At 42.1% G+C, this 22020-nt stretch overlaps 1 protein-coding gene across 1 annotated transcript in view; it reads left to right on the top strand.

The window, feature by feature from the left end:
- Positions 1-22020, top strand: part of NSF (N-ethylmaleimide sensitive factor, vesicle fusing ATPase) — a 177736-nt gene that overhangs the window by 66315 nt on the left and 89401 nt on the right. Inside the window, exons 5-7 of the mRNA XM_032806572.2 lie at positions 103-210; positions 5084-5159; positions 10446-10601. Of these exons, the coding sequence (XP_032662463.2) occupies positions 103-210; positions 5084-5159; positions 10446-10601 (340 nt within the window). The remainder of the gene's footprint in view (positions 1-102; positions 211-5083; positions 5160-10445; positions 10602-22020) is intronic.

Genomic DNA, 22020 nt, shown 5'->3' with positions numbered 1-22020 from the left:
ATTCACCCACAAAAGCTCATGCTCCTAAACGTCTGTTAGTCTATAAGGTGCCACAGGACTCCTTGTTAAATTAATGGTTTTCTTCTTTACTTCCTTCCGCAGCTTGTGTTAAGTTTCAACGATAAACTTTTTGGCCTGTTGGTGAAGTATATTGAAGGCATGGATCCCAGCATTCTCAAAGGGGAGCCTGGCACAAGCAAGAAACAAAAGGTAGAGCAGATGGAATCCATGCTAGAAACGAAGCCCAAAGGACATGGGTCTTGTTCTCTTCTCATGCTCATCGAATTTACTGACAAGCTCGGAATGGAAATGCACAATCAATGTTCCCAAATAACTTAACTCTTATTTGTAGTGATACTAGGAGGGGGAAGAAAGAAACAATCATTCTTCTTGGAATTCTCATCCATATGTTACTCCTGGTGGAATTTTGTGCTGCTGCTCATGCAGTGAAAAATTAATAAATTACTTCTGATGAGGAAGCGAAGGGAAACTGCAAGAGCTATCACATGCCCCTCCCCAGCAGCGCGGGTGCATCATTTCAGGTGGCCGGAGGAGCTGGCGGAGAGGCAAATGATTGCATTGGGGGTGGGGAGCAGGGGATGCCCTGGCCAGTGGCTTCTACCCTGTGCCAGACTCAGCTGCTAGGCCTGGTTGGGCTGGGGCAGGGGAGGATGGGACTTGCTCTTCCCCTGCAAGGAGCAGCTGGGGCTGGGTCAGACCCACCTCCAGAAACCTCGGCTATGCAACTCTCCTCCCGACTTCCTGCCCTCATTGCTCCGCAGCCGCAGGGGGATCACTGCAGGGACAGCTGCTCCTGCATCTGCCCAACCCCCGTGCATCCAGACCCCTATGACGGGGTTCCCGGGGTGCAACCTGGATTGTGGTACCGCTGAATCCTCTCTCCCACCAACCTGGGCTCCCTTTCACACGATGATGCTGTTTGCAAGCTACAAACCTCTGGCAGGTACTGCACGTACACAGACATCCATAGGCAGGGACACACCCAACTGAATTACATGAATGCTTCTCTCAGCCACTCATGAAGCAACAATAGAGAGGCTCCAGCCAATTCCCCATAGCTACGCGGCTTTGCACCCCAGAGCTGTGCCGGCTTGTCCTGGGCAGAAGCCTGGCCAGTGAAAGTTCATCAACCAGTCCGCCCCTCCTTTGATGCGGAGAGGACGCATACTGGCCTTTGTAACTCAGCTGAGATTTCCCAAGCACTTCCGCCAAAAGACACTCTTTCAGGTAACATATAAAACAGATTTATTAACTACAGAAAGATAGATTTTAAGTGATAACAAGTAGTAAGCGTGGAGATCAGAGTTGGTTACCTAAGAAATAAAAGTAAATTTTCAATCTGAGTACTGTAAACTAAACAGGATTTGAGTCTATCAGTGTCTCACCTGAACAGATGATACATATAGGTCACAGATCTTCAATATACAAACTAAACTGCCATCCAGCCTGGTACCGCCCTCCCCCGGTTCAAAGTCTTTGTCTTCCAGACGTGTTTCCAGGTGCTGAGTTGAGGGGGAAGAGGAATGAGGCAAAGTCATGATGTCATTTCCCCTCTTCATAGTTTTTTTCCAGCTTGTTGGAAAGATCTTTTGCAACGTGAGTTAAGCAGTCTCCATTGTATACATGCTCTTTCTGAGATGATCATTGGGAGAGTGGATTCCCTTCAGTGGGCCATCAGTGCATCTGGCTATTCCATTGTTGTGCCTGAAAGGCTGGTTATGGGTGTTCCCAACCTCACAACATATTTTAGTCTCTCTCTCTCTCTCTCACACACACACACACAGCAAAACTTTGTAACTTCACATACAATGATACAATCCAACAGGATATTAATGTTCAACAGATCGACTTTTAAAATGATACCTCACAAGGCATACTCTGTACAAAACATATCATTATATGACAGTGATGAATATGGGGCTTCCAGTGTGCTGCTTTGAGGTACATAGTGCCACATACCCCCATACACAGATCCTCACCTTGCCAAGCTTCACCTCTTGCATCCAGAGTCACCCTGCCCCCAGATTCCCCCACTGAGCCCCACCCCTCCTGCATCCAGACCCCTTCTGAGTGTCTCCCTCATGCATCTGGATTCCCACCCGTGCACCCAGCTGCCCCCCGCACTCAATCACCCCCCCTGCACCTCTCCAAGGAACCCTTCCTCACCTGGACTCCCACTCCACTGAGCCCCTACTAGCTACACCCAGACCCCCACCCCACCAATTCCCACTCCCCCAATCTCAGCCCAGTGACAAAGGCTAATGTGCGTCCTCTTCTTGTTGTGAAGGCCAAGACTATAACAGCGTTAAAAAACAAACAAAAAAAAACCTAGATAAATTCATGGAGGGTAGGCAGGGATGGTGTCCCTAGCCTCTGTTTGCCAGAAGCTGGGAGTGAACGACAGAGGATGGATCAGTGACAAGCATTATCTGCTCAAAGGCTCTCTAAGTGGATTTCTGGATATATCCTCCTTTGCTACCAGTTGGGTCATCTCCCTTCCCCAGAAAAGGTAAATCCCTTCCCCAGTCCATTAGAACACAGGTAACTTCAGCAGCATCATTTTAAGATGCAGCTATTTTAGATATTGCTAAAGCAGCTACCTGGAATTCCATCTACACCTTCACAAAACATTACATATGATCCAGGCCTGATCTACAAATGCAACAGTTGGGATGGTGGCGTTAGTCATTTATACCAACTGCATCCTTGTACCCTCCTTCTCTCTGAGTGCTGCTTTCTAATCTCCCATGTTGGAATATACCTCGGGACCAGCACGTGAAGAAATGGAGGTTACTCACCTGTAACTGGAATTTCTTTGAGATGTGTGATCCTTATCTGTATGCCATTCTCCACCCTCCTTCCTCTCTGATGCAGACCTTGTCTGATTTTCAGCAAGAGGAGGAACTGGAGAGGTGCCGCTATTTGTGCCTTTGGGTTAGAACATGGTGAGAATAAATGCAGGTGTGGACCAAAAAACGCTGTTTACTACAAATCTCTGATCTCAAACTCATGAAGTGCATGCATACCCACGTGTAGTGTACAGATAGAGACTACATATCTCGAAGAACCTGCGAGCTATAGGTCAGTAACCTCCATGTGCAAGTTACTTGGATCTGCTGATTTAAAAATGTCATAAGTTTAGTAGCTTCTGTTTAACATCCTCCAGAGGTATTAGTGGAACGGAAAGAGTGTTATTACTATATGATGAGACTATATCACGATGGAAAGAGGTAAGTAGTGGAGTCCCTCAAGATTCTGTAGTGAGAATTATGCTATTCAACATATTCATAAATGATCTGGAAAAAGGAGTAGACAGTGAGGTGGCAGAGTTTGAGATGATATTAAATTATTCAAGATAGTTAAGTCCAGAGTTGACTGTAAAGAATTACAAAGAGATTTCACTAAACTTGATGACTCGGCAACAAAATGGCTGATAAAATTAAATGTTAATAAGTGTAAAGTAGTGCACATTGGAAAACATTATCCCAACTATACGTACAAAATGATTGGTTCTAAATCAGCTATTACGAACATCTTGGAGTCATCATGGATAGTTCTTTGTAAGCATCTGCTGAATGTGCAGCAGAAGCCAAAAACACTAACAGAATGTTAGGAACTATTAGGAAAGAGATCACTAATAACACAGAAAATATCATAATGCCACTATATAAATCCATGATACTCCCACACCTTGAATATTGCATGTACTTCTGGTCACCTCATCTCAAAAAAGATATATTAGAATTGGAAAAAGTACATAGAAAGTCAACAAAAATGATTAGGGGTATGGAACAGCTTTCAAGTGAGGAAGAGCTCCAGTCTTTTTAATCTCTCAATTAAGAAAAGAGACTAAGGGGGCAGGGGATATAATAAAGGTCTATAAAATCATGAATGTTATGGAGAAAGTGAATAAGAAAGTGTTAGGTATCCATTCACATAACACAAGAATCCAAGGTCACCCAGTGAAATTAATAGGTAACAGGTTTAAAACAAACAAAAGAAAGCACCGTGGAATTCATTGCCATGGGATGTTGTGAAGGCTAAAAGTATAAATGGATTAAAAAAAAAAAAAGAATTAGATACATTCTTGGAGGATTGGTCCATTAATGTCTATTTGCCAGGATGGTCAAGGATGCAAACCCATGCTCCAGGTGTCCCTAAATTTCTGACTACCAGAAGTTGGGATTGGATGACGGGTTGGGGTAGCTCAATAATTGTCCTGTTCTTTTGGAAGACAGGACACTGGGCTAAATGGACCTTTGGTCTTACCCACTGTGGTCATTCTTATCTGTTTTTTTTCCCCCAAGTTCAGAACAGAAATATTTATTGATTATCTCTGCCTGTTCTGCATTATTGATAATTCTACCATTCTCATCTAATCAATACCATTGTTAGGATTCTTTTTATTCCTAAAGTATTTAAAAATCTCCTTATAGTCCTTAACTCTGCTGGATATAGATTTTTCCTTGTATCCCTTTGCTTCCCTAATCTATTTTCTACAAATCCTAACTTCAGCTTTATATTTATTACTATCCATTTGTTACATATAGTTTTTTAAAAAAAAATTATAGCTACCTTCACTTTCAGTCTAAACCAGATTGATTTTTTTAACTAGTACAACCTCCTTTCTCGATTGTGAGATGGTGGTTTTTTGGGCATCTATTAAGGTGTTCTTAAATGACTCAAATTATTGTTCACATTTTTCTGATTGAATTCTACCTTCAAGATGATTTGGCTCATAATTGTTTTCAGTTTTGTGTAGTTGGCCCTATTAAAGCACCAAGTTTATATGTTACTGGTATAGACTTTATTCTGTTTGCGTGTTATGAGTGTAAAAGATACTGCTACAGTGTGTCACTTAGAATAGTGTTAAGGAAGAATGAGAGATGCCTCTAACATGACTTAGGTAATATTTACTTCCAAACATATCCCTTTGCAATGGAGTTTGTTTGCTACAATCTCTTGGCTTTGTTCAGAGACTTGCTAGGGAGCATCCAGAGAAGAATAATTTTAAGTTGAGTCTGATATTAAGGTTTAATTATTTTTGTTTCCTTCCACACAGATTGATGTGGGTCTGGTTGTTGGGAATAGTCAAGTTGCATTTGAAAAGGCTGAGAACTCCTCTCTCAATCTGATTGGTGAGTTCTTCCAAATCCAAGAAGCGATTCTGAACTGATCCCAGGAATGTAAAGGGAACAGAATAACAACTGATCCAGTGTGGTATTGAAAGCTACTATTACTTTCCAGAGTAGTCATACAAGTCTTTAGATCATGGTAGTTGTAATACCTGCAGAAGAAGAAAGCCAAGGGTCTTTAATAATAATTGGAGCTATACCTATCTCCTAGAACTGGAAGGGACCTTGAAAGGTCATTGAGTCCAGCCCCCTGCTTTCACTAGCAGGACCAAGTACTGATTTTTGCCCCAGATCCCTAAGTGGCCCCCTCAAGGGTTGAACTCACAACCCCGGGTTGAGCAGGCCATTGCTCAAACCACTGAGCTATGCCTGCCCCGTCTTTGAGACTCTAAATGATAATAGATGATTTAACTTCCCGGCTGTGGTAGCCTTCTAACCACACTACGCTTGTAGGCCTAATTATCAGCTGTAACAGCAGCAGGTGCTGGCATTCAACTCGAAAAATGAGACCCAGATATGTAAACACTGAAGCGAAGAAGCCTAACTAGTATTTTTTTTATTTTAACTTTAAATAATCTTGGATTAACTTTTCTCTATTCACAACCAGAGGGGCGCAATTTTAATGAAAGTGACTTAAATCACTTTAAAAAAAAAATCATTGATTTAAATCTGGTTGAGAGTTTATAAAAGCTAATCTGAAAAAAACTGTGCTATTGAAACTTCAGATTAAAATTTATAATGAATTTAATTGTAAAAGCTATTATTTTTACATGCCATGACTGATAGGGTAACTTATATCAACTTTACAAAACTGCTGTAGATAAAAACCAAAATATTTAAAATTAAGATCCCTGAATCTGCAAATACTTAAGAAGGTATGCAACTTTTCTCATGTGAATAGTCCCACTGACTTCAATGGGGATACTGATGTGCTAGAAGTTAAGCATGTGCATGAGTGTTTTCAGCACAAGGTGCTAAAATTGTGTTTTATTAACAAGTCTCTTAGTGATATAAAATGTAACTTCAAAGCAAAATTGCTTAAGAGTTATCAGTGAAGAATGATTTGAACTCTGAATTCATTAACAGAGTTATTGTGTTTATACACACTGGCCAAAATTTTCAAAACCAAAAGCCGAAAGTTAGGTTCTTAATGGCTTTTGAAGATCCCATCCTGTAGTGCAGGGATTGGCAATCTGTGGCACGCGGTTCCCCAGGGTAAGCACCCTGGCAGGCCGGGCAGGTTTGGGCGATCGCGGCTCCCAGTGGCCGCGGTTCGCCGCTCCAGGCCAATGGGGGCTGTGGGAAGTGGCACAGGACGAGGGATGTGCTGGCCACAGCTTCCTGCAGCCCCCATTGGCTTGGAGCGGTGAACCGCAGCCAGTGGGAGCCGTGATTGGCTGAACCTGCAGATGTGGCAGGTAAACAAACCAGCCCAGCCTGCCAGGGTGGGTACCCTGGTGAACCGTGTGTCCAAAGTTGCCGATCTCTGCTGTAGTGCCTTTGGAGCACAAGTCCTATTGAGTTTGGAGCAAAAGTCCTGTTGTCTTCAAATTGCAAACCCTAAGAGGAGTATGGTTGAAGCATTTCAGCTTTCTTGACTCGTGAAAGTGGTGGTGTTAGTTGCAAATATAGTGCAGGATGTTTGCCTGTCAATTTTATACTGAGTTGTAAACACAGTAAAGATGTTAATGAGGCTCACGACTTGTCTTTTAAAGCATAGTTGAGCATTTTAAGTATGAAATTTATTGGCAGAAAAAAATCTATGTAAAATCTGAAATTCTGCTAGCAATTGGGAAACTAAACGAGTTCAAAACAGCCATTTTTACAATGTTAAATTACTGAATGGGAAGAAAGTAAAGAACTAGGAACGTATAAATAAAACATCTGAATTAAATGTATTTTTGCGTCATGTGGATGAAGGAGGTGCATTTAGTTTGGCTGAAGTTCTGAAGCATCTAATTTTAACCTTAGTGATTGAGGAAAACAAAAACCTATGAATTCCAATATTTTTAAATTAATATTCAAAATTTGAATTAATAGGAGTTAATATTTTTGAAAATGTGAATTCACGCACTAATCAGTGTTTGCTACATTGGCCAATGGACTGTTGGTGCCTCGATACTATGGTGAGGGTGCCTTATACTTTCAAGAGTCAATAAATAAATGCATTTCTCTCTAATGTATCAGCTGATGTGTTAACTAGCTGGGACTAAAAATTCGAACAAACAGAAGTGTCTCTGAAAATGAAAGAGGAGATCCTGGAATGTATATTACGTTACAAAATGAAGAAAAATCTGTTTAAAAGAACATTCATGTTGCAAGGTCAAACACTCAAAAGTTAGGAAATGCAAGAATTAAGGCTGCACATGCCCTTAATTTGTCCCCCTTGTGTGTATGCATTCTGGGAATCCTTAATTACAGATCACATGCTTCTTCCTCTCTACAGGATACTTAGTGCACAGGGTAGACAGTATTCACTGAATGTGTAGCTATTTAAAATTTCCTTTTATTCTCATCAGTGTGTGGCCTCAGGCCTTAATTACTGAGCTGCATAAAGGGTGATAAAGTTATTTTCACAGCACTCCTGTGGAATTAGGTAGTGGTGATATCCTCATTTTACAGATGGGGAACTAATGCACAGAAGTTGAAGCCAAGCTTTTGAAGTGCCCATTAATTTTGGGTGCCCAGTTTGACACTCAGAGCCTGATTTTTCAGAAGAGTTAGAATTGTTACAGTACATTATATTTTCAAAGCACAGGTCTCTCTGGCTTAAATTGGAACTCAGACTGCTCTGCACTTCTGCAAGCCAGGCCCTACGTGTCTCGAATTGGGGGTGGGGGGGTGAGGCATCTAGAAAATGAATTACTGGCCACTTATGGAAAGTTTAGTTTGTGCTGGGCACTCTAGCAGAGGCAAGAGGTAGAAACTAGTTCTCTGGGGCGACATCCAACTCCCTTAACCATGAGACTATCCTTTTCTCTTGCAGTCTCTTGCTTCATTCACTGCACACATTCTAGCTTCTGCAACAAATGAAGCAGATGTATTCCACTTAGCCACCTCATACACTATAGAAGTTTGAATAATTCTCTGAGCAGTGAATAACACAGGGGTCCTGTGGAAGGAAAAAAGTATGTGACCATGTAATTAAAGACTATCTCGTAAAGAATACATTTAGGGTGGTTGAGTTAAAGTTGAGCAGGCAGTCATTACATATGCAATGTAGGAGGAATTACATAAAATCCACTTGATTCATAATACAGTTCCGTAGGAACAACTTAAAGGGGAAATGTGTAAACTTTTCAGCTTACTGCAGCATGGCAAGCAGTGATATTTTGCTAGCTTAATGATTAGGATCACAGTTGATCAGTGACCTCCAGTCTCTCACAGCACATTGCTTTGTGGAGTGTGGTCTAGCAGAGCAGAAGACTAGAAATTGGGATTCTTGGCCCTGTCCCTACAAGTGCCCGTGAATAAAGCTGCAAGTATGTCATGGAGGTCTCAGAAGTCACTGATTCCCTGACTTTCCATGACCTCTGACTCCTGCAGCGGCCGGTTCAACTGGCTCAGGGGCAGGTCAGGCAGCCTATGCACCAGTCGCACTGGCTGCTGTGGGGGCAGTCTCGGGTTACCATGTCTCTCTCCCCTGTCCCCACCCCGCAGCACCAACGGGGATCGCAAGCTGTGTGCCTCTGCCTGCCCCCCACAGCACCAGTGGGAGTCCTAGGCCACGTGCTGCTGCCCACCCCACCCTGCACCCGTGGTTCCCTGGGGAAGCTTCCTCCACCCCAAGTTTTAGTGGGTATATAGTAAAAGTCATGGACTGGTCACGGTCCGTGAATTTTTGTTTACTGCCTGTGACTAAAACATAGCCTTGCCTGTGAACAAATCACTCAATCTTTTTGTGCCTCAGTTTGCTTATCTGTCAAATTGACATCTCATTATTAGCACCTTAATTGGTACGTTATAAGGCTTAATAGTTGAATGTGCTCTGACAGCCACTGATACTCACTGTTCAGAGTGTTATTAATAGTTATTACTGCTAGGTAAAACTAACCCAAGTGGCAACTGAGCACTAGTTTTTGAAGTGGGATCTGCATTTTTTAAAGTACTGTTGTTTCTTTACTTCATTTGTTTTTTAATTCCAGTTATGTTGCCATTCCTCAGCAGAGGTGTGTTAGGGAACTTCGTATGTCTTACAGTGTGGTTTCAAAATGAAGCCTATATCCAGGCTCTGTATCTTTGAGGGAGTTAGTTTCTTACTGCTATGTAATGAACACCACATGTGGCCAGCAGGGGGTAGTCTAGGCTAAGGATAACTAAAGGAGCGAGCAGTTTGTCTGAGTGAGTCTGGCAATCTTGCTGATAGGTACAAGTAATAAGAAAATAAATATACAGTCAGCCTGTGGAAACAGTAACCAAGAGATCAAATTTTCACATTAATCTTTTGCTTCGGGGTATTGCAGTTATTAGACATACTGGATTAGACATTTTTGGTATCAGAGGAATTGTTGTATTGATTCTCAGTGTGCTCGTAGATCATAGAAGTTAATGATGGTGCCTAATAAGACTCTCATCTACTGCAGGATGATTTCCTAGAATATGTTTGCTACTGTCTTGTCGGCCTAGTTTTAAAGGGTATATTCCAGTGTCGACTTTGTCTCTGCACTTGGCTCTCAGTGATTTCAGTTGCCTCTGTGACCTATCTCTACCTTCAAAATAGCTAAAATAAAAACACCCTGAATGCTGCAAAGGGCCCAATCCTGTGAAGTGCCGGAAGTCTATAAGAAAGTGCTGAGAACCCTCAATGCACATTGAAATCCATGTGACTTGAGGATGCTCAGTACCTTGCAGGATCTGTCTATGAATTCTTAGGATTGCTACCTCTAGATGTTCCCTGATTGTGAAATTGCCAAGAAACACATTTGCAAGGCAGAGGTCTCAGAAGAGTGTGGTGTTCCACACAATGGTTGCAATGCCCATTACAAATTGAGTGGAATGAACTTAAAATGAAATTACATTGTTTTGACAGCTGGCAGCTCAGCTGTACTACTATTTTTTATTATAGCTTTTAGAGCTTAATATAAGCAGTCCTCTAAAATGAAGGCAACTATTTAAATTAAACTATTAAATGCACAGTCTCCTCAGCCCCCATAATGGGAGTAGGAAGTGATGTGTAATTTGTCCCCCTGGTGCACATGGACTACGAAACCTGCATTTTCTCCAGTATATCAGTCGGTGGCTATATTTTGGCTGTGCTTAATTCCTGAACTGGCAATGTCTTTTCTACAGGTAAATCTAAGACCAAGGAGAACCGCCAGTCAATCATCAACCCTGATTGGAACTTTGAGAAGATGGGGATAGGAGGTCTCGACAGAGAATTTTCAGACATCTTCCGCCGAGCGTTTGCCTCTCGAGTTTTCCCACCAGAGCTTGTGGAGCAGATGGGTGAGTACAGCACAGCAGAAATACGTCTGGGGTACAGGCATTCAGTTCTATTTATGATTCAACAGATCAGCTAAGAACTAATTGTGTGATAATACTTTGACTCTGAAATTATTTAAGTCTGGGGAACCCTAGGGAGAAGGAAAGTGTCCTCTCTCCCCACTGCCCCCAAATCATGGTACTATTTTTTTTTGATGGGACTGTGCACACTTAAAAACGATTGATATCTAACATTGGAGGCTGTCTTGTCCTATTTCTTTTTTCCTTTTGGGATCTCTGAAATCTCCTTCATTCTCAATGTGGGAATGTAACTGATTAATACTGATGGAATCATATGCTGTTTTCTTGGATTATGAGCAGTGGGTTTTCTGCTCAAATCAGATAGGGTCATCTGTTCTTTTTATCAACCTTGACTTCTGTATCATATCCTGTTACCAATCTGTTAGTGGTTTCACTACAAAAACTACACTCTCTGGCCCCTGTTTGAGCTCAACAAGTCCTGGTGCTGAAGAATGCCCATTTCTTCAAACCATAGTTGCAGGTGATGCCATGACTAACTTTGATTCCCTTTGTTATGTTGCCAGACAGTTTTTAAACCCTGGATCTGCAGCTGCCTGTTTTTGATACCTGTTTGTCAGCTATGCAGTCTTTGTATACTTACTTTTCATGAATTTTTCCTTAAAAGCAATCGGATTTTAAACGCAGAAATCTCTTTGCGGCCTAAAGAAGTGTCCTGTTCATCTGTTGCTGCATGTACAGTTTCTTTTTTATTTCCAGCATTGATGAGATTTATACAGAACATCAAATCTCATTTCACAGTGAGAAGCATGCTCTGTCTTGAATTGCTGTCATAGAAAACCTGACCTGACTGCTCAGTTTTCACAGCTAATCAAAAACTTATGTGAGTCAAATTGGGACATCTCTGTGTGGAAACACGGTGAAAGCCATTAACCAGTACTCATTCTCACACAGGTACTGGTGTGAAGATCATGTACCAGATTTAGCAAAACATTTGGGACGCCAACTCCTTTCAGTATGAGCCAAAGTGCTGACCTATGAACCAGATCAGAAGCCACTTAGATGTCAGTATAGGCCAGGTGAAACCAGCGGTTAAATTCTTGTGCAGCTTAGCCAGAAACTGGAGTCCCCATTGTCAATGTTGATGTAAATCTCATGGTCACGTTTTGCCATGGCCCAAAAACCACGGGTTAACTTTTACATTGTTGGACGTCTCCCTGCTTCTGTGCTTCTGCCTTTTTTGCTTAATATTCAGCGGTCTCTTCAGAAAGCCAAGGTTTCTTATGTCACTGTCTGAAGCAGCGGCTGATTGTTTCAAGTGGTGGTGTGTGATGTAGCATTACATATACCACTTCAGATGATGGCCACCTCATCCAATGGGATACTAAGGTTACATATGTGATCTTCGATAGTCTATGATGTGTATTTCACAGGTTCAGCAGAGCCCTTGGAAAGTCGCTGGACACTGTACTGTCTGGCTTGTGAGGAGTTGGGAGGTGCAGTTGGATCTGAATGACAACTAGTCTATGATCTGAGTTTACTGGTGCTTCTGCACAGCTGAAGACTTTGTGAGATTTCACTATGGAGCGATTTCTGATGATGATGTAGTCAGTATCTTTCGTGGCATGTCCATTGCTTGAAATCCGTGTCCAGGGATGGTTATTGAGATGCCAAAAGCGGTTGGTGGTACTAATATTTAGCTCTTCCATTTATGTTACTACGATCAGTTTTCTAGAGAGTGGAAAGCAAAGTATAAGGTAAGTATAACTCACCTCTTTGCTCCCACTATGATACAGAAATGCAGTTGTTCACTGAATAAAGTTTAGGCTTTTAATGGAACAGAGAAAAAATGATGGACTCTGGCACTAATCACCTTAAACTTTTACTTTTTGAAATGACTAGAATGCATCATCTTCACACCAGAGATGCAAAACCCCTTAACCCATCACGTTTGAATGATGAATTCAGCTGAGTTTTAACAGAAACCTCAGAAGTAAACTGGAAAATTTCATCTTGGTTCCAGTACAACTCCACCCACATACCTCTCCCAGCTGGATATTGAATGACCGCACACTAACCAGTGGAACACCAAGATAGGATTATATTACCAGAATATTCTCATTGGCTGAGAGTACCCTGAGAGCAAGACACTGTTACTTAGCAACTGCATGGAGCAGCTAGCTTTACCAGTGTAACCCTTTCATGGGCATCAGTGTATCTGGACGAGGTCAGAAACCTGGCTGCTAAATCCAGAGACCGAGGTGCCTGTATACATAATGTGTAGTGTTCAGACCCTTCCTTTTCTTCTTATATTAAGTAAACTTATATTAATAAAATGATAGGTCTCTGAAAGAGCAATAGTATATTGGAAGGCAGTGAGTTAAAGGGATCGCCAGGCCTTAAATAAATAAATAAATATAGTTACCAAAGCAAGTTTATCCAGACTCTTCAAAGAGGCATTTCACAGGTAAGTGGCTGTTAAGACGCCCAGCGGAACTCCCCTTCTATCTATGACGAACCCTAGGGCTAAAGAGCTTATCTGAAATTTGAAAAAAATGCTTTCTGACATTTTTTTTTTCTGCATTAGTCATAACTTGCTCTTCAACTATATTTCAGATCTCAAATGCCAGTGTGACATCTGTTCAGGTCTGCATGTAATTTATTAGGGAAAAAAAGAAAACAATTGCTCACTGTCTGGACTGCAAAACTTACCCTTTCCTGTTTTCTGCTAAGTGCTCACAGATTATGCCTTATATGCAAAATGCAATAAATATGCCAGTCGCAGCCCTGTAACTATATAGATGCGATCTGGACCCTTTGCAGCATAAAATAAAATATAAGTTTCTTGTAACTGTGTGTGGTTCCCAAAACATGCAAAGAATGTTCTGGAAGTGAAGCATATAAGTCATTATTAGTCAGTCATACCTGCAGAGCACACTGGCACTGCACTGACTTCAGAACTGTCTGGTATATGTGAGCTGAAATCTTAACAGACAAACATTTGCCATGAGTTTGATTGGAATTAAGAACATCAGTGCTAAAATAGTCCTTTGGTTACCACCTGACAATATGAGTTAAACAATCTCACATGATCACTTCCCAAAACAAAATGCAGTACTGACCTGGATAGACCAAGGGATATGGAATTTATTGGGGTAAATGGGGGACTTTTCAGTGCAAGTGCACAGTGAAGGAAGTAATCTAATTCAGAATATATTGGGCGGTAGGATAATTTGTGATTGGCAAGGTTCTGCATTAGCCTGTAGCTTCATTATTTGTATTGTGGTAGCACCTGGGAGCCTCAGTCATGAACCAGGATAGCACTGTGCAAAATGCTATATGTGTTCATATTAGATTCTTATGTAACAATCATTGTATTTGCAGAGATGTGTAGAACAGGGTAAATTAGCCATCCAAAGGCTACAACAATTCTGTGCTGAAGTGTTTATTTCCTGCAGTTTACAAATAATCCAGAAACAGAATGCCTGTGAAGCTCTTTAAAATTATTCTACCCTAAGTAAGTCAGTATGCTAGGAGAAAAAAGAAGAATGCCTCTAAAAATGACATGCATCTGTCGAAGTGGGTATTCATCCACGGAAGCTCATGCTCCAATATGTCTGTTAGTCTATAAGGTGCCACAGGACTCTTTGCTGCTTCTAAAAATGCTGTAATTCAACAGAAATTAATTCAGGACAGTACTACAGCCTGTCTTATGCAGGAGTTAGATGATTGTAATGGCTCCTTCTGGCCTTGGAATCTGTGAATGAATCTCCAGGCAAGAGCCCGACAAGAGCACTGGTTCCAGGAAATGCTCGTCTAGTTCAGCCTCCTGCTGGTTCTCTGAGCTTCCCCAGGGAGCCTTTTGTTGCTGCAAGCAGAGCCAAACAGCCTACAGGTAAACAAAAGCCCAGCAAGAGCCCTTCAGACCTGGACCTGATTGCTCTCTCTTCTATGGCTCATGTGTGGTTACTCTGCCACAGTGTGGTATGGATTTTGAGAAAGGCACTATGTGTCCAAGCTCCTATCTTATTTACTGCCCTTCCTGGATCTCCTTTCCTGTACCATCTGCGCATGTTCACATCTTATTTTTAATTAAAAAAATCAGTGGGCAAAACTGTGCCTGTGCATGTGCGTGAGCAGTTTCCATTGAAGACACTGTGAGCTTTTAAGCCCATGTTTGTGAACCCAAGACCGAGGCTACTGAAAGGACTCACGGCCATCTTAAGAAGCAGGGAAACACTGGAAGGAATAAGAGAATCCATAGGGTTATCAGAGAACTCTCTGGAATCATTAGAGTTTGTGGCAAAAACTTAAACATTCTAGTTCAATCAAAGTAGTGGCCAGAGCCGAAGGGCCTTCGACAGTAGCTTAGATACAAACTTTGACAACAGCAAAGCCAATAATAAGATCAGAGAAAAACACTAGGAGGAAAACAAACTGAGAAACAAGTGCTTGGTCCTTATATCAGCTCTAGAAAGGGATGCTGAAAATAAAATTAGAATGAAAAACCATAGAAAGTGGACAATTGGATGGATAGAAGTGCGACTTTGGTCTGTTCTTCTCCATTTCCTACCCCACTCCCCAGTAAAATGCTGTCCTGCTGATATGAAGTGCTGTGAAAAGTTGGTTTTGAAGATAGCCTGGATTGATCTGAAAGACTGACTTTTAAATCTAAGATATCTGGAGCAATCAGGATAGGCTTTGCACACACTAGATACCCAGCACTCCCTGTGGGTGGGTGATCACTTAATATCTTCTGTAGTGAGATTCAAGCTATGACTGAAGACCTGAAAGTATCTCATAACCTTCACTGGTAACTAGTCATGTAGCAGTAAGGACGACTTAGTCTTTTGTGTGTATTATTGGTAAATAGTTGGGAAAACATTAGCAGCTATGTAAATGACTGATGCAACTTCTCATACTGTAATGTACTACTTTATTTGTTTTTCAGTTGTGAGCCTCCATTCAGCCATCTGAGGGCTTTCCCAGGATCTTTGAGAGTAGAGCTTTCCTACAGTCATTTTGGGCATAAGCTTTTGTGGGCTAAATCCCACTTCATCGGATTAATGGAGTGGAAAATACAGTAGGAAGATGTATATGACAGTACATGCAAAGATGGGAGTTATATCTTCCTACTGTATTTTCCACTCCATGAATCCGATAAAGTGGTTTTGGCCCACAAAAACTTATGCCCAGATACATTTGTTAGTCTCTAAGGTGCCATAAGGACTCCTCATTGTTTTTGCTGATACCGACTAACACGGCTACCCCTCTGAAACCTGTAATCATTGGTACTGAATCAGTCTTGTTTACAGTCCCGTTTTAACTGGCACCAGAGCAGCATTGTTGAGAGATTACCAGACCTTCCTTTTTTGAAGGGAGTATGGCTAGTGGTAGAGCAGTAAATTGGAAGTCAGGAATCCATGGCTCTGTTCTAGCTCTGCTACTAGCTTTAATGTTAACAAAAATAATGCTGTAAATTTGCTTTACATTTTGTGGAGCATAGATAAGGCCTGTTTCTTGCACCAAAGAACTTAAAACAATTACATAATCATTCTACTGGCTGGATTGCAGGTTACTTGGTCTTGCACTTAGCTGTAAACTTCAGATTTCATGAGACTGTGGCAAGCAACTTATCCTCTGTAATCCTCAGTCATCTCTTTGTTAGGCGGCTTTAAAACATGTTTTAAAGTGACAACCAAGATTTATTTACTTGGGAGGTAAACATTAACCAAAGCAAAGCTAAGCCGATGATATGATCACTTCAGTAGAAGTCTGGTGTTGTTAGATGCAGCTGCCACATCCCCAGGTGAGCTGAGAAAGGGCTAAACCACTCCACTAGGTGGAAGAGAGGAAGGTAGCACTGAAATTGTCTGCACTATCAGACCTGAGCGGGAGAGCTGGTAGTGATTCCTTGCTAAGATGTTGGGAGTGGAACAGACAGCTTTTCCTCTTAAGTGGGGAAAGCTGTAAAAGGAAATAAAGGCTTCCAGGACGGGAGGAGGAGAGAAGGGCTGCTAAGAAGAGGAGAGGAACTGCTCTTTAGTGTCCTTTAGGGGGCGACTCCTGAATTCGGCCCCAGTTAGGTGGGCAAAAGGAGTCTATACCCACTTTTGTGAACTGAGGAAGGTTCTTGTGCTGCCAGAAGCTGTAATGATTGAAAAGACTGTTGCTTTCTCCCCAAAGGGACCATTGGCTGATTTGTGTGGACAGCCAGTGGGTCTGTTGCATCGATGATGTCCTGAGCACCTGGCGGCTCCTTGATATCAGGATTTGTTTTGTAGTTTGTTTGTGTTCACCTATTTAAAAAGTGTCCGTCCTATTTACAGACACTGCGGTTTAGACTAACCAAGCATCTAGCATCATTCTAAAGATTGCAGAAAATGGCTGTGGAAGGCCATAGTGTTAACATCCAGTTGAGGTATGAAATGTATAGATAAATATAAAACCCTGAAATCTGGAAGCCATCCAGTGATATTACTTTAATCTTAACTTAGCTGTCTGGCTGCATTTTTATTATTAAGCTGTTAAAAGATGAGGGCAGTCTCTGTCTCTTGATGATGCGATGATTATTAAAAGCCTGAGATTAGGTTGTTTCATATCAACTCTGAATTTGCTATCGCAGTCCCATTTGGGACCACGTGTTTTGATCATGTAGCCAAAGGCACTGTATGTTTTGGGAACTCATACTTTGGGCTGATTTATTTTCCATTTTATCACATTCCATCAGAAAGAAACTGATAAATGTTCCATCAGTGCCATAAATCTAGTCAGTGCCTTCTGTATGCAATTTGCATGCATTTAAAAAAAAAAACCATGGCCACGCAGTGGATAATGGTGAAGGGAAGGAGAAAATTAACAGAGGCCTAATAGGAAATGTTTGGAGAAATATGTGATTTGTTTTGTCAGTCTGTTCTGCAGGGTCCATTTAAATTAAAACCTCAGCTGGCTGCTTAAGATCTAGCCCTGTGCATGTTCCTACTTTCTGAGGAAGAAGCAGTTTAACTTCATGTCAGTAGCACTTAAATCTTATATGGGGTCAACTGAAGGCAGTGGATCTAGGCAGGAATAATGGAAGGCTTACGTTATGTGGGAGTGGAGGGGGAGATTTGTGTGTTAATGGAAAATCTTTTCTGTATGGCAGGTAAAGTCTTGGAACCCTAATCATACACTAACTGGCTTGAAGATCAATATATAAATAGTCTTTCTCCCACTGTACACGAGACCCGGTACATTGTGTGCAGATGTAGATTTCATGTAGGTGCACCTGAATGGTAACCTCATACCAGAATTCTGTGATTTTAATTCAAGGAGGAATTATGCCATAATTGGGAAAGTCCCTGACCCACTAAGGCAATTTTGTGTTGATCTTTTGAGAAGAGGTAGTATTAAGAGAGAGAAATACATGGTTATTAAACTTAGTCTCATTGTGGCTAAATGTCATTCTGGCTCGAGTCTCCATTTATGATTTCTGTCACAATGCCATTACAGGGGTGGCTCTGCCATTGTCTTTTGGGATCTTCGTCATCAGTTTTCCCCAACTTCATTACCTGTGTAGTTTCCTTGCTTTGCAGTTCCCCATGGCATGCCTATTGCTAGTCTGAATAGGTAATTAAATTGCGTGATGATCCAGTATCCATTACATGAATGACCTTAGATTTAGTGGTAGTCCTGATGCTAAGCTGAGCCAGTTAGAAATGCTTGGTCAGAGAATAATTTGAGTTTATAAGATCTGCTTAATAGTGTTGACATTTGGCCACACTGGTCTGATCTGGATAAATTTCAAAATGGAGATGAAACTTAATCAAAACTCCTGCTTTGTGTGTGGAACTGAGTTGTGATTTAAGACGTAACATTTGTAGTCTGTCATCAGCTGTCTATTTTAACCAGGGCCTGTTTGTTTTAAATGTTTTCAAATTTTGGCCAGGTGTAGCTGTAGCTGTAGCTGTGCAAGAAAATCTTCTGATTGTAACAGCAGGTAGCATTTCTGTTTGAAAGGAATTCATTGCTTTGACTTCCAGAAGAAATGTTCTCATTTCATAGGAAGAGAATTTAGCACTCACATAGTGCGATTCAGCAACACAAACATCCCTGTGAAGTGCAGATGATTAGTAATGTCCTCAATTGTCAGATGACGAAAGCAGAGGCAGAAATGTGAAGTGACTTGCCAAGGCCACAGAAGGAGTTAGTGCTGGAGCGGGAATCTAGCACTTAGAATCATAGAACCGGAAGGGACCTCAAGAGGTCATCTAGGTCAGTCCTCTGCACTCAGGACAGGACTAAGTACTTCCGGGTCCTAGGCTCATAATGCTCAGTAGATAGCTTTCTAGCTGTATCCAGGTGGAGTGTGGTGTATTGGAACCTGCCACTCTGCAATAGTGGTGAGTAGCCATGGTGTGTGATGTAAAGCTTGATAGTGGCTAGGCAGCTGGTGTGCTGAGACCATGGCCTGTCATGCTGACCAGCATTGTCTTGTTGTTTCCTTGTGCTCCCCAGTCTGTCCGGAGCTATCTGGTGTCTCTTGTTGTATATTTAGGTTGTCAGCTCTTTGGGGCAGGGACTGTCTTTTTGGTGTGTGTTTGTACAGAGCCTGGCATAAAGGGACCCTGGTCCTTGACGAGGATACCTAGGTGCCATGAAAATATAAATTACATGCCATGCACCATCCCTGTGTCTAGAGACTTCACTTTCCCTCTGAACTGCTCTCTGTGCGGTTGGCCCTTTACATGGGAAACGTGCCTATAAATCCTGCATGACTAAACTAATGCTGCCAAGTGGCAGCTCAGGAGCTCTGATTTTTCCTATTTCCCTGATTCAAACAATGTCAAATGAGTCTTATGAAAAGTGAACTATCTGTGGTTGGTTAGGGAGAGGAGGAAACTGCTCCCCTTGCTGAGCAGCTGTCTGATATCCCGCCACCCCAAACTAACTCTCCTGCAAACCTGTTGCAGTCCCTGAGTAGGTTTTGGCTCTTGGTTTTCCATAAAGAATAGTCTTTGTAGTGTTTTCTCAGAACTCCAGCTATGGGCAAGTAAAATTTCTTTTTGGTGCATTTCCCCCACCCGCCCTCCCTCTCCCCCCAATGCCATTATTCCTGTCACAAAGGGTGAGGTGAGATGAGCCCTTATGTGTAAATTTCATGGGGAAAGAGAGGTTTCCCTTGCTTATAGCTGCAGAAGAGAAATCATCAACCCATATCTAAAAGCATGTGACTGGTGTGTAGCAAGTATGATGATGAAAGGTGGAACTGGGCTCAAAACTCCAGAAGTCCCTAAAAGGTCTACAAAAAGCACATAAAATGGCAACCTTAGAGAAACTGAATTGGTCCAAAGAGAGGGAACTTGGCTAGTCTGAGAAGCTTGTCTCCTCTCGTCATGCCCCTTTTTGCAGGTATTCTACATAAAAATGTAAGCATTCAATACAGCTGTTGCAAGAAACTCTCAAGTCTGTTTGTGTACACGTGCCCTGACTTGCCGGTAGCCTTTTGTTTGCCTTCCTCAGTTCTGAGCACAGTGGAGCCATCTAAGTGTGTTTGGTTTTTGTGCTTGGGATTCCCCTTCGAAGCATCATTCATCATCCAAATCCTGCCTCACGCTTCTTGGCTACACAGGAGATCATATTCTCCCACAGATGTATTAACAGTTCTGCTCCTGACACTAATTGGACAGGAATCACTTGTAATTTATCATTGCCTTGCTGGTTCCTGTGTAAAATGGTCTTTGCTACCAGTACTTTGTTTTTTCTGAATCCAGCTTTCTTGATAACATCTTTGTTGTGGCAAAACAGTTTCATTGTTTTCTCAGCCCAGAAGATTTGTTTTGTTGCTATGTGTAACAAAACTGAACGGTAGTTTTCTGAGGTTGCTTGAGAGGGCTGGATAGTCTTCATTTTGGTATTCTTCTATTTTGAAGCTGCAGAATTTTTTATTCACCGTTGTATTGGCACAACGTGAAAACATAAGACAGGTGCAAGAAAAACATAGCGGGGAAACAAACTAACACAGATCGAGGACAATGCCTTGCAATGCACATTTATTCAAACTGAAATTAACACAACTTGCCCAAGATTGCTCAGTTTGTGGCAGCACTAGAAATTGAACTCAGATCCTGTGGGTGCCAGTTTGGCACCTTAAAAAGGTGACCACCTTACTTCTCTATTAACCAGCATATTAAATGCTGCAAGAGTTTTTTAATATGGGGTTTACACTAGAAAAAATAATCTAACAATAAAGCAGAAAGTCAACATGGATAAAAGGAAACTAATCTCTGAAAATAAACATGATCTGTGTAGTTAGCTATATCTGGCACTGAACTGGTTCCAATGACTAATGGCTTTTTCTCCATAGAACAATTAAACACTCAAAGGTTTCTAAATATGTTTTTAGACTGATCTAATCTACTGGGACTCAAACATTAGTTCTGAAACGTGTTCAAATGTATCAGTTCCAATTTTCCCAAGTAGTTTTGGCCTCCCAATTTTCCACTGGGAATACAAAGCTAATTAACTTAGTTCATTCATCAAGGTTAGATTTCCAGCATCAGTCGACTCCATCCCCCCCACCATTTACTCTCCCCCTGCCCAGAATGTTTGTGTGGGATCATGAGTGAGTGGGGGATGGGGTGGAGCTGGCTCCAATGAATCCATGTGTTCGAGCATTCCCAAGCTCACAGCAGCCATTCTTGCTGCTAAAGCTTGCCTGCCTATAGGTGGTTGGGGGTGTCATTGCTGGTATTCCACGCTTGCTGTTAGTCTAACCCAATTGTTTTATGGGGTCCAGAAAGAACTTTCTTCTGCTGGGCAAGATTGGCAAGGTGTCCTGTGGGTTTTTTCCTCTGAGCATACGTCTACACAGCAACTAGACACCCGTCGCTGGCCCTTGGCTGTTCAGTCAGGCTTGCAGGACTCAGGCTGCAGGGCTGTTTCATTCCTGTGTAGACTTCCGGGCTCTAGAACCCTTAGCAGTGAGAGGCTCTCATAGCTTGGGCTCCTGCAAGCTACACAGCAGTGAAACAGCCCTGCAGCTCGAGCCGAAGCTGGCAGATATGAGCCAGCCGTGGGAGTCTAGCTGCTGTGTAGACATATCCCGAGGGTCTTGGAGACCTGGTGGATGGGGATAATAAGGATGAGACAGGAGCACTGTTTTCAGGATAGAGAAGGGTAGGGAAGGTGTGGGGAGCAATACACGTCAAATGTTCAAGTATGGGTGAGGGGCTGGAAGGGATTCTATTAGCCTGTGAGGTCTTAAGTCTGCACGTTCTGAGCTCCTGATTGTTCGTGCCCCAGCCTCCCGCACATGGGGAGGGTGGTGAGATTCAGTAGTGGAGTTAATCACAAATTGAATGGCTGGGGTTTAGCCAAGGAAGGCTCTTTCGTGCCTTGGTTTTATGGTGTGCGGCCATTTAAC

Source organism: Chelonoidis abingdonii, chromosome 21, assembly GCF_003597395.2.
Source record: "Chelonoidis abingdonii isolate Lonesome George chromosome 21, CheloAbing_2.0, whole genome shotgun sequence".
In the NCBI taxonomy this organism is placed as follows: Eukaryota; Metazoa; Chordata; order Testudines; family Testudinidae; genus Chelonoidis; species Chelonoidis abingdonii.
Note: the sequence above shows the minus strand (reverse complement) of the source record. Positions and strands in the feature narration are given on the sequence as shown.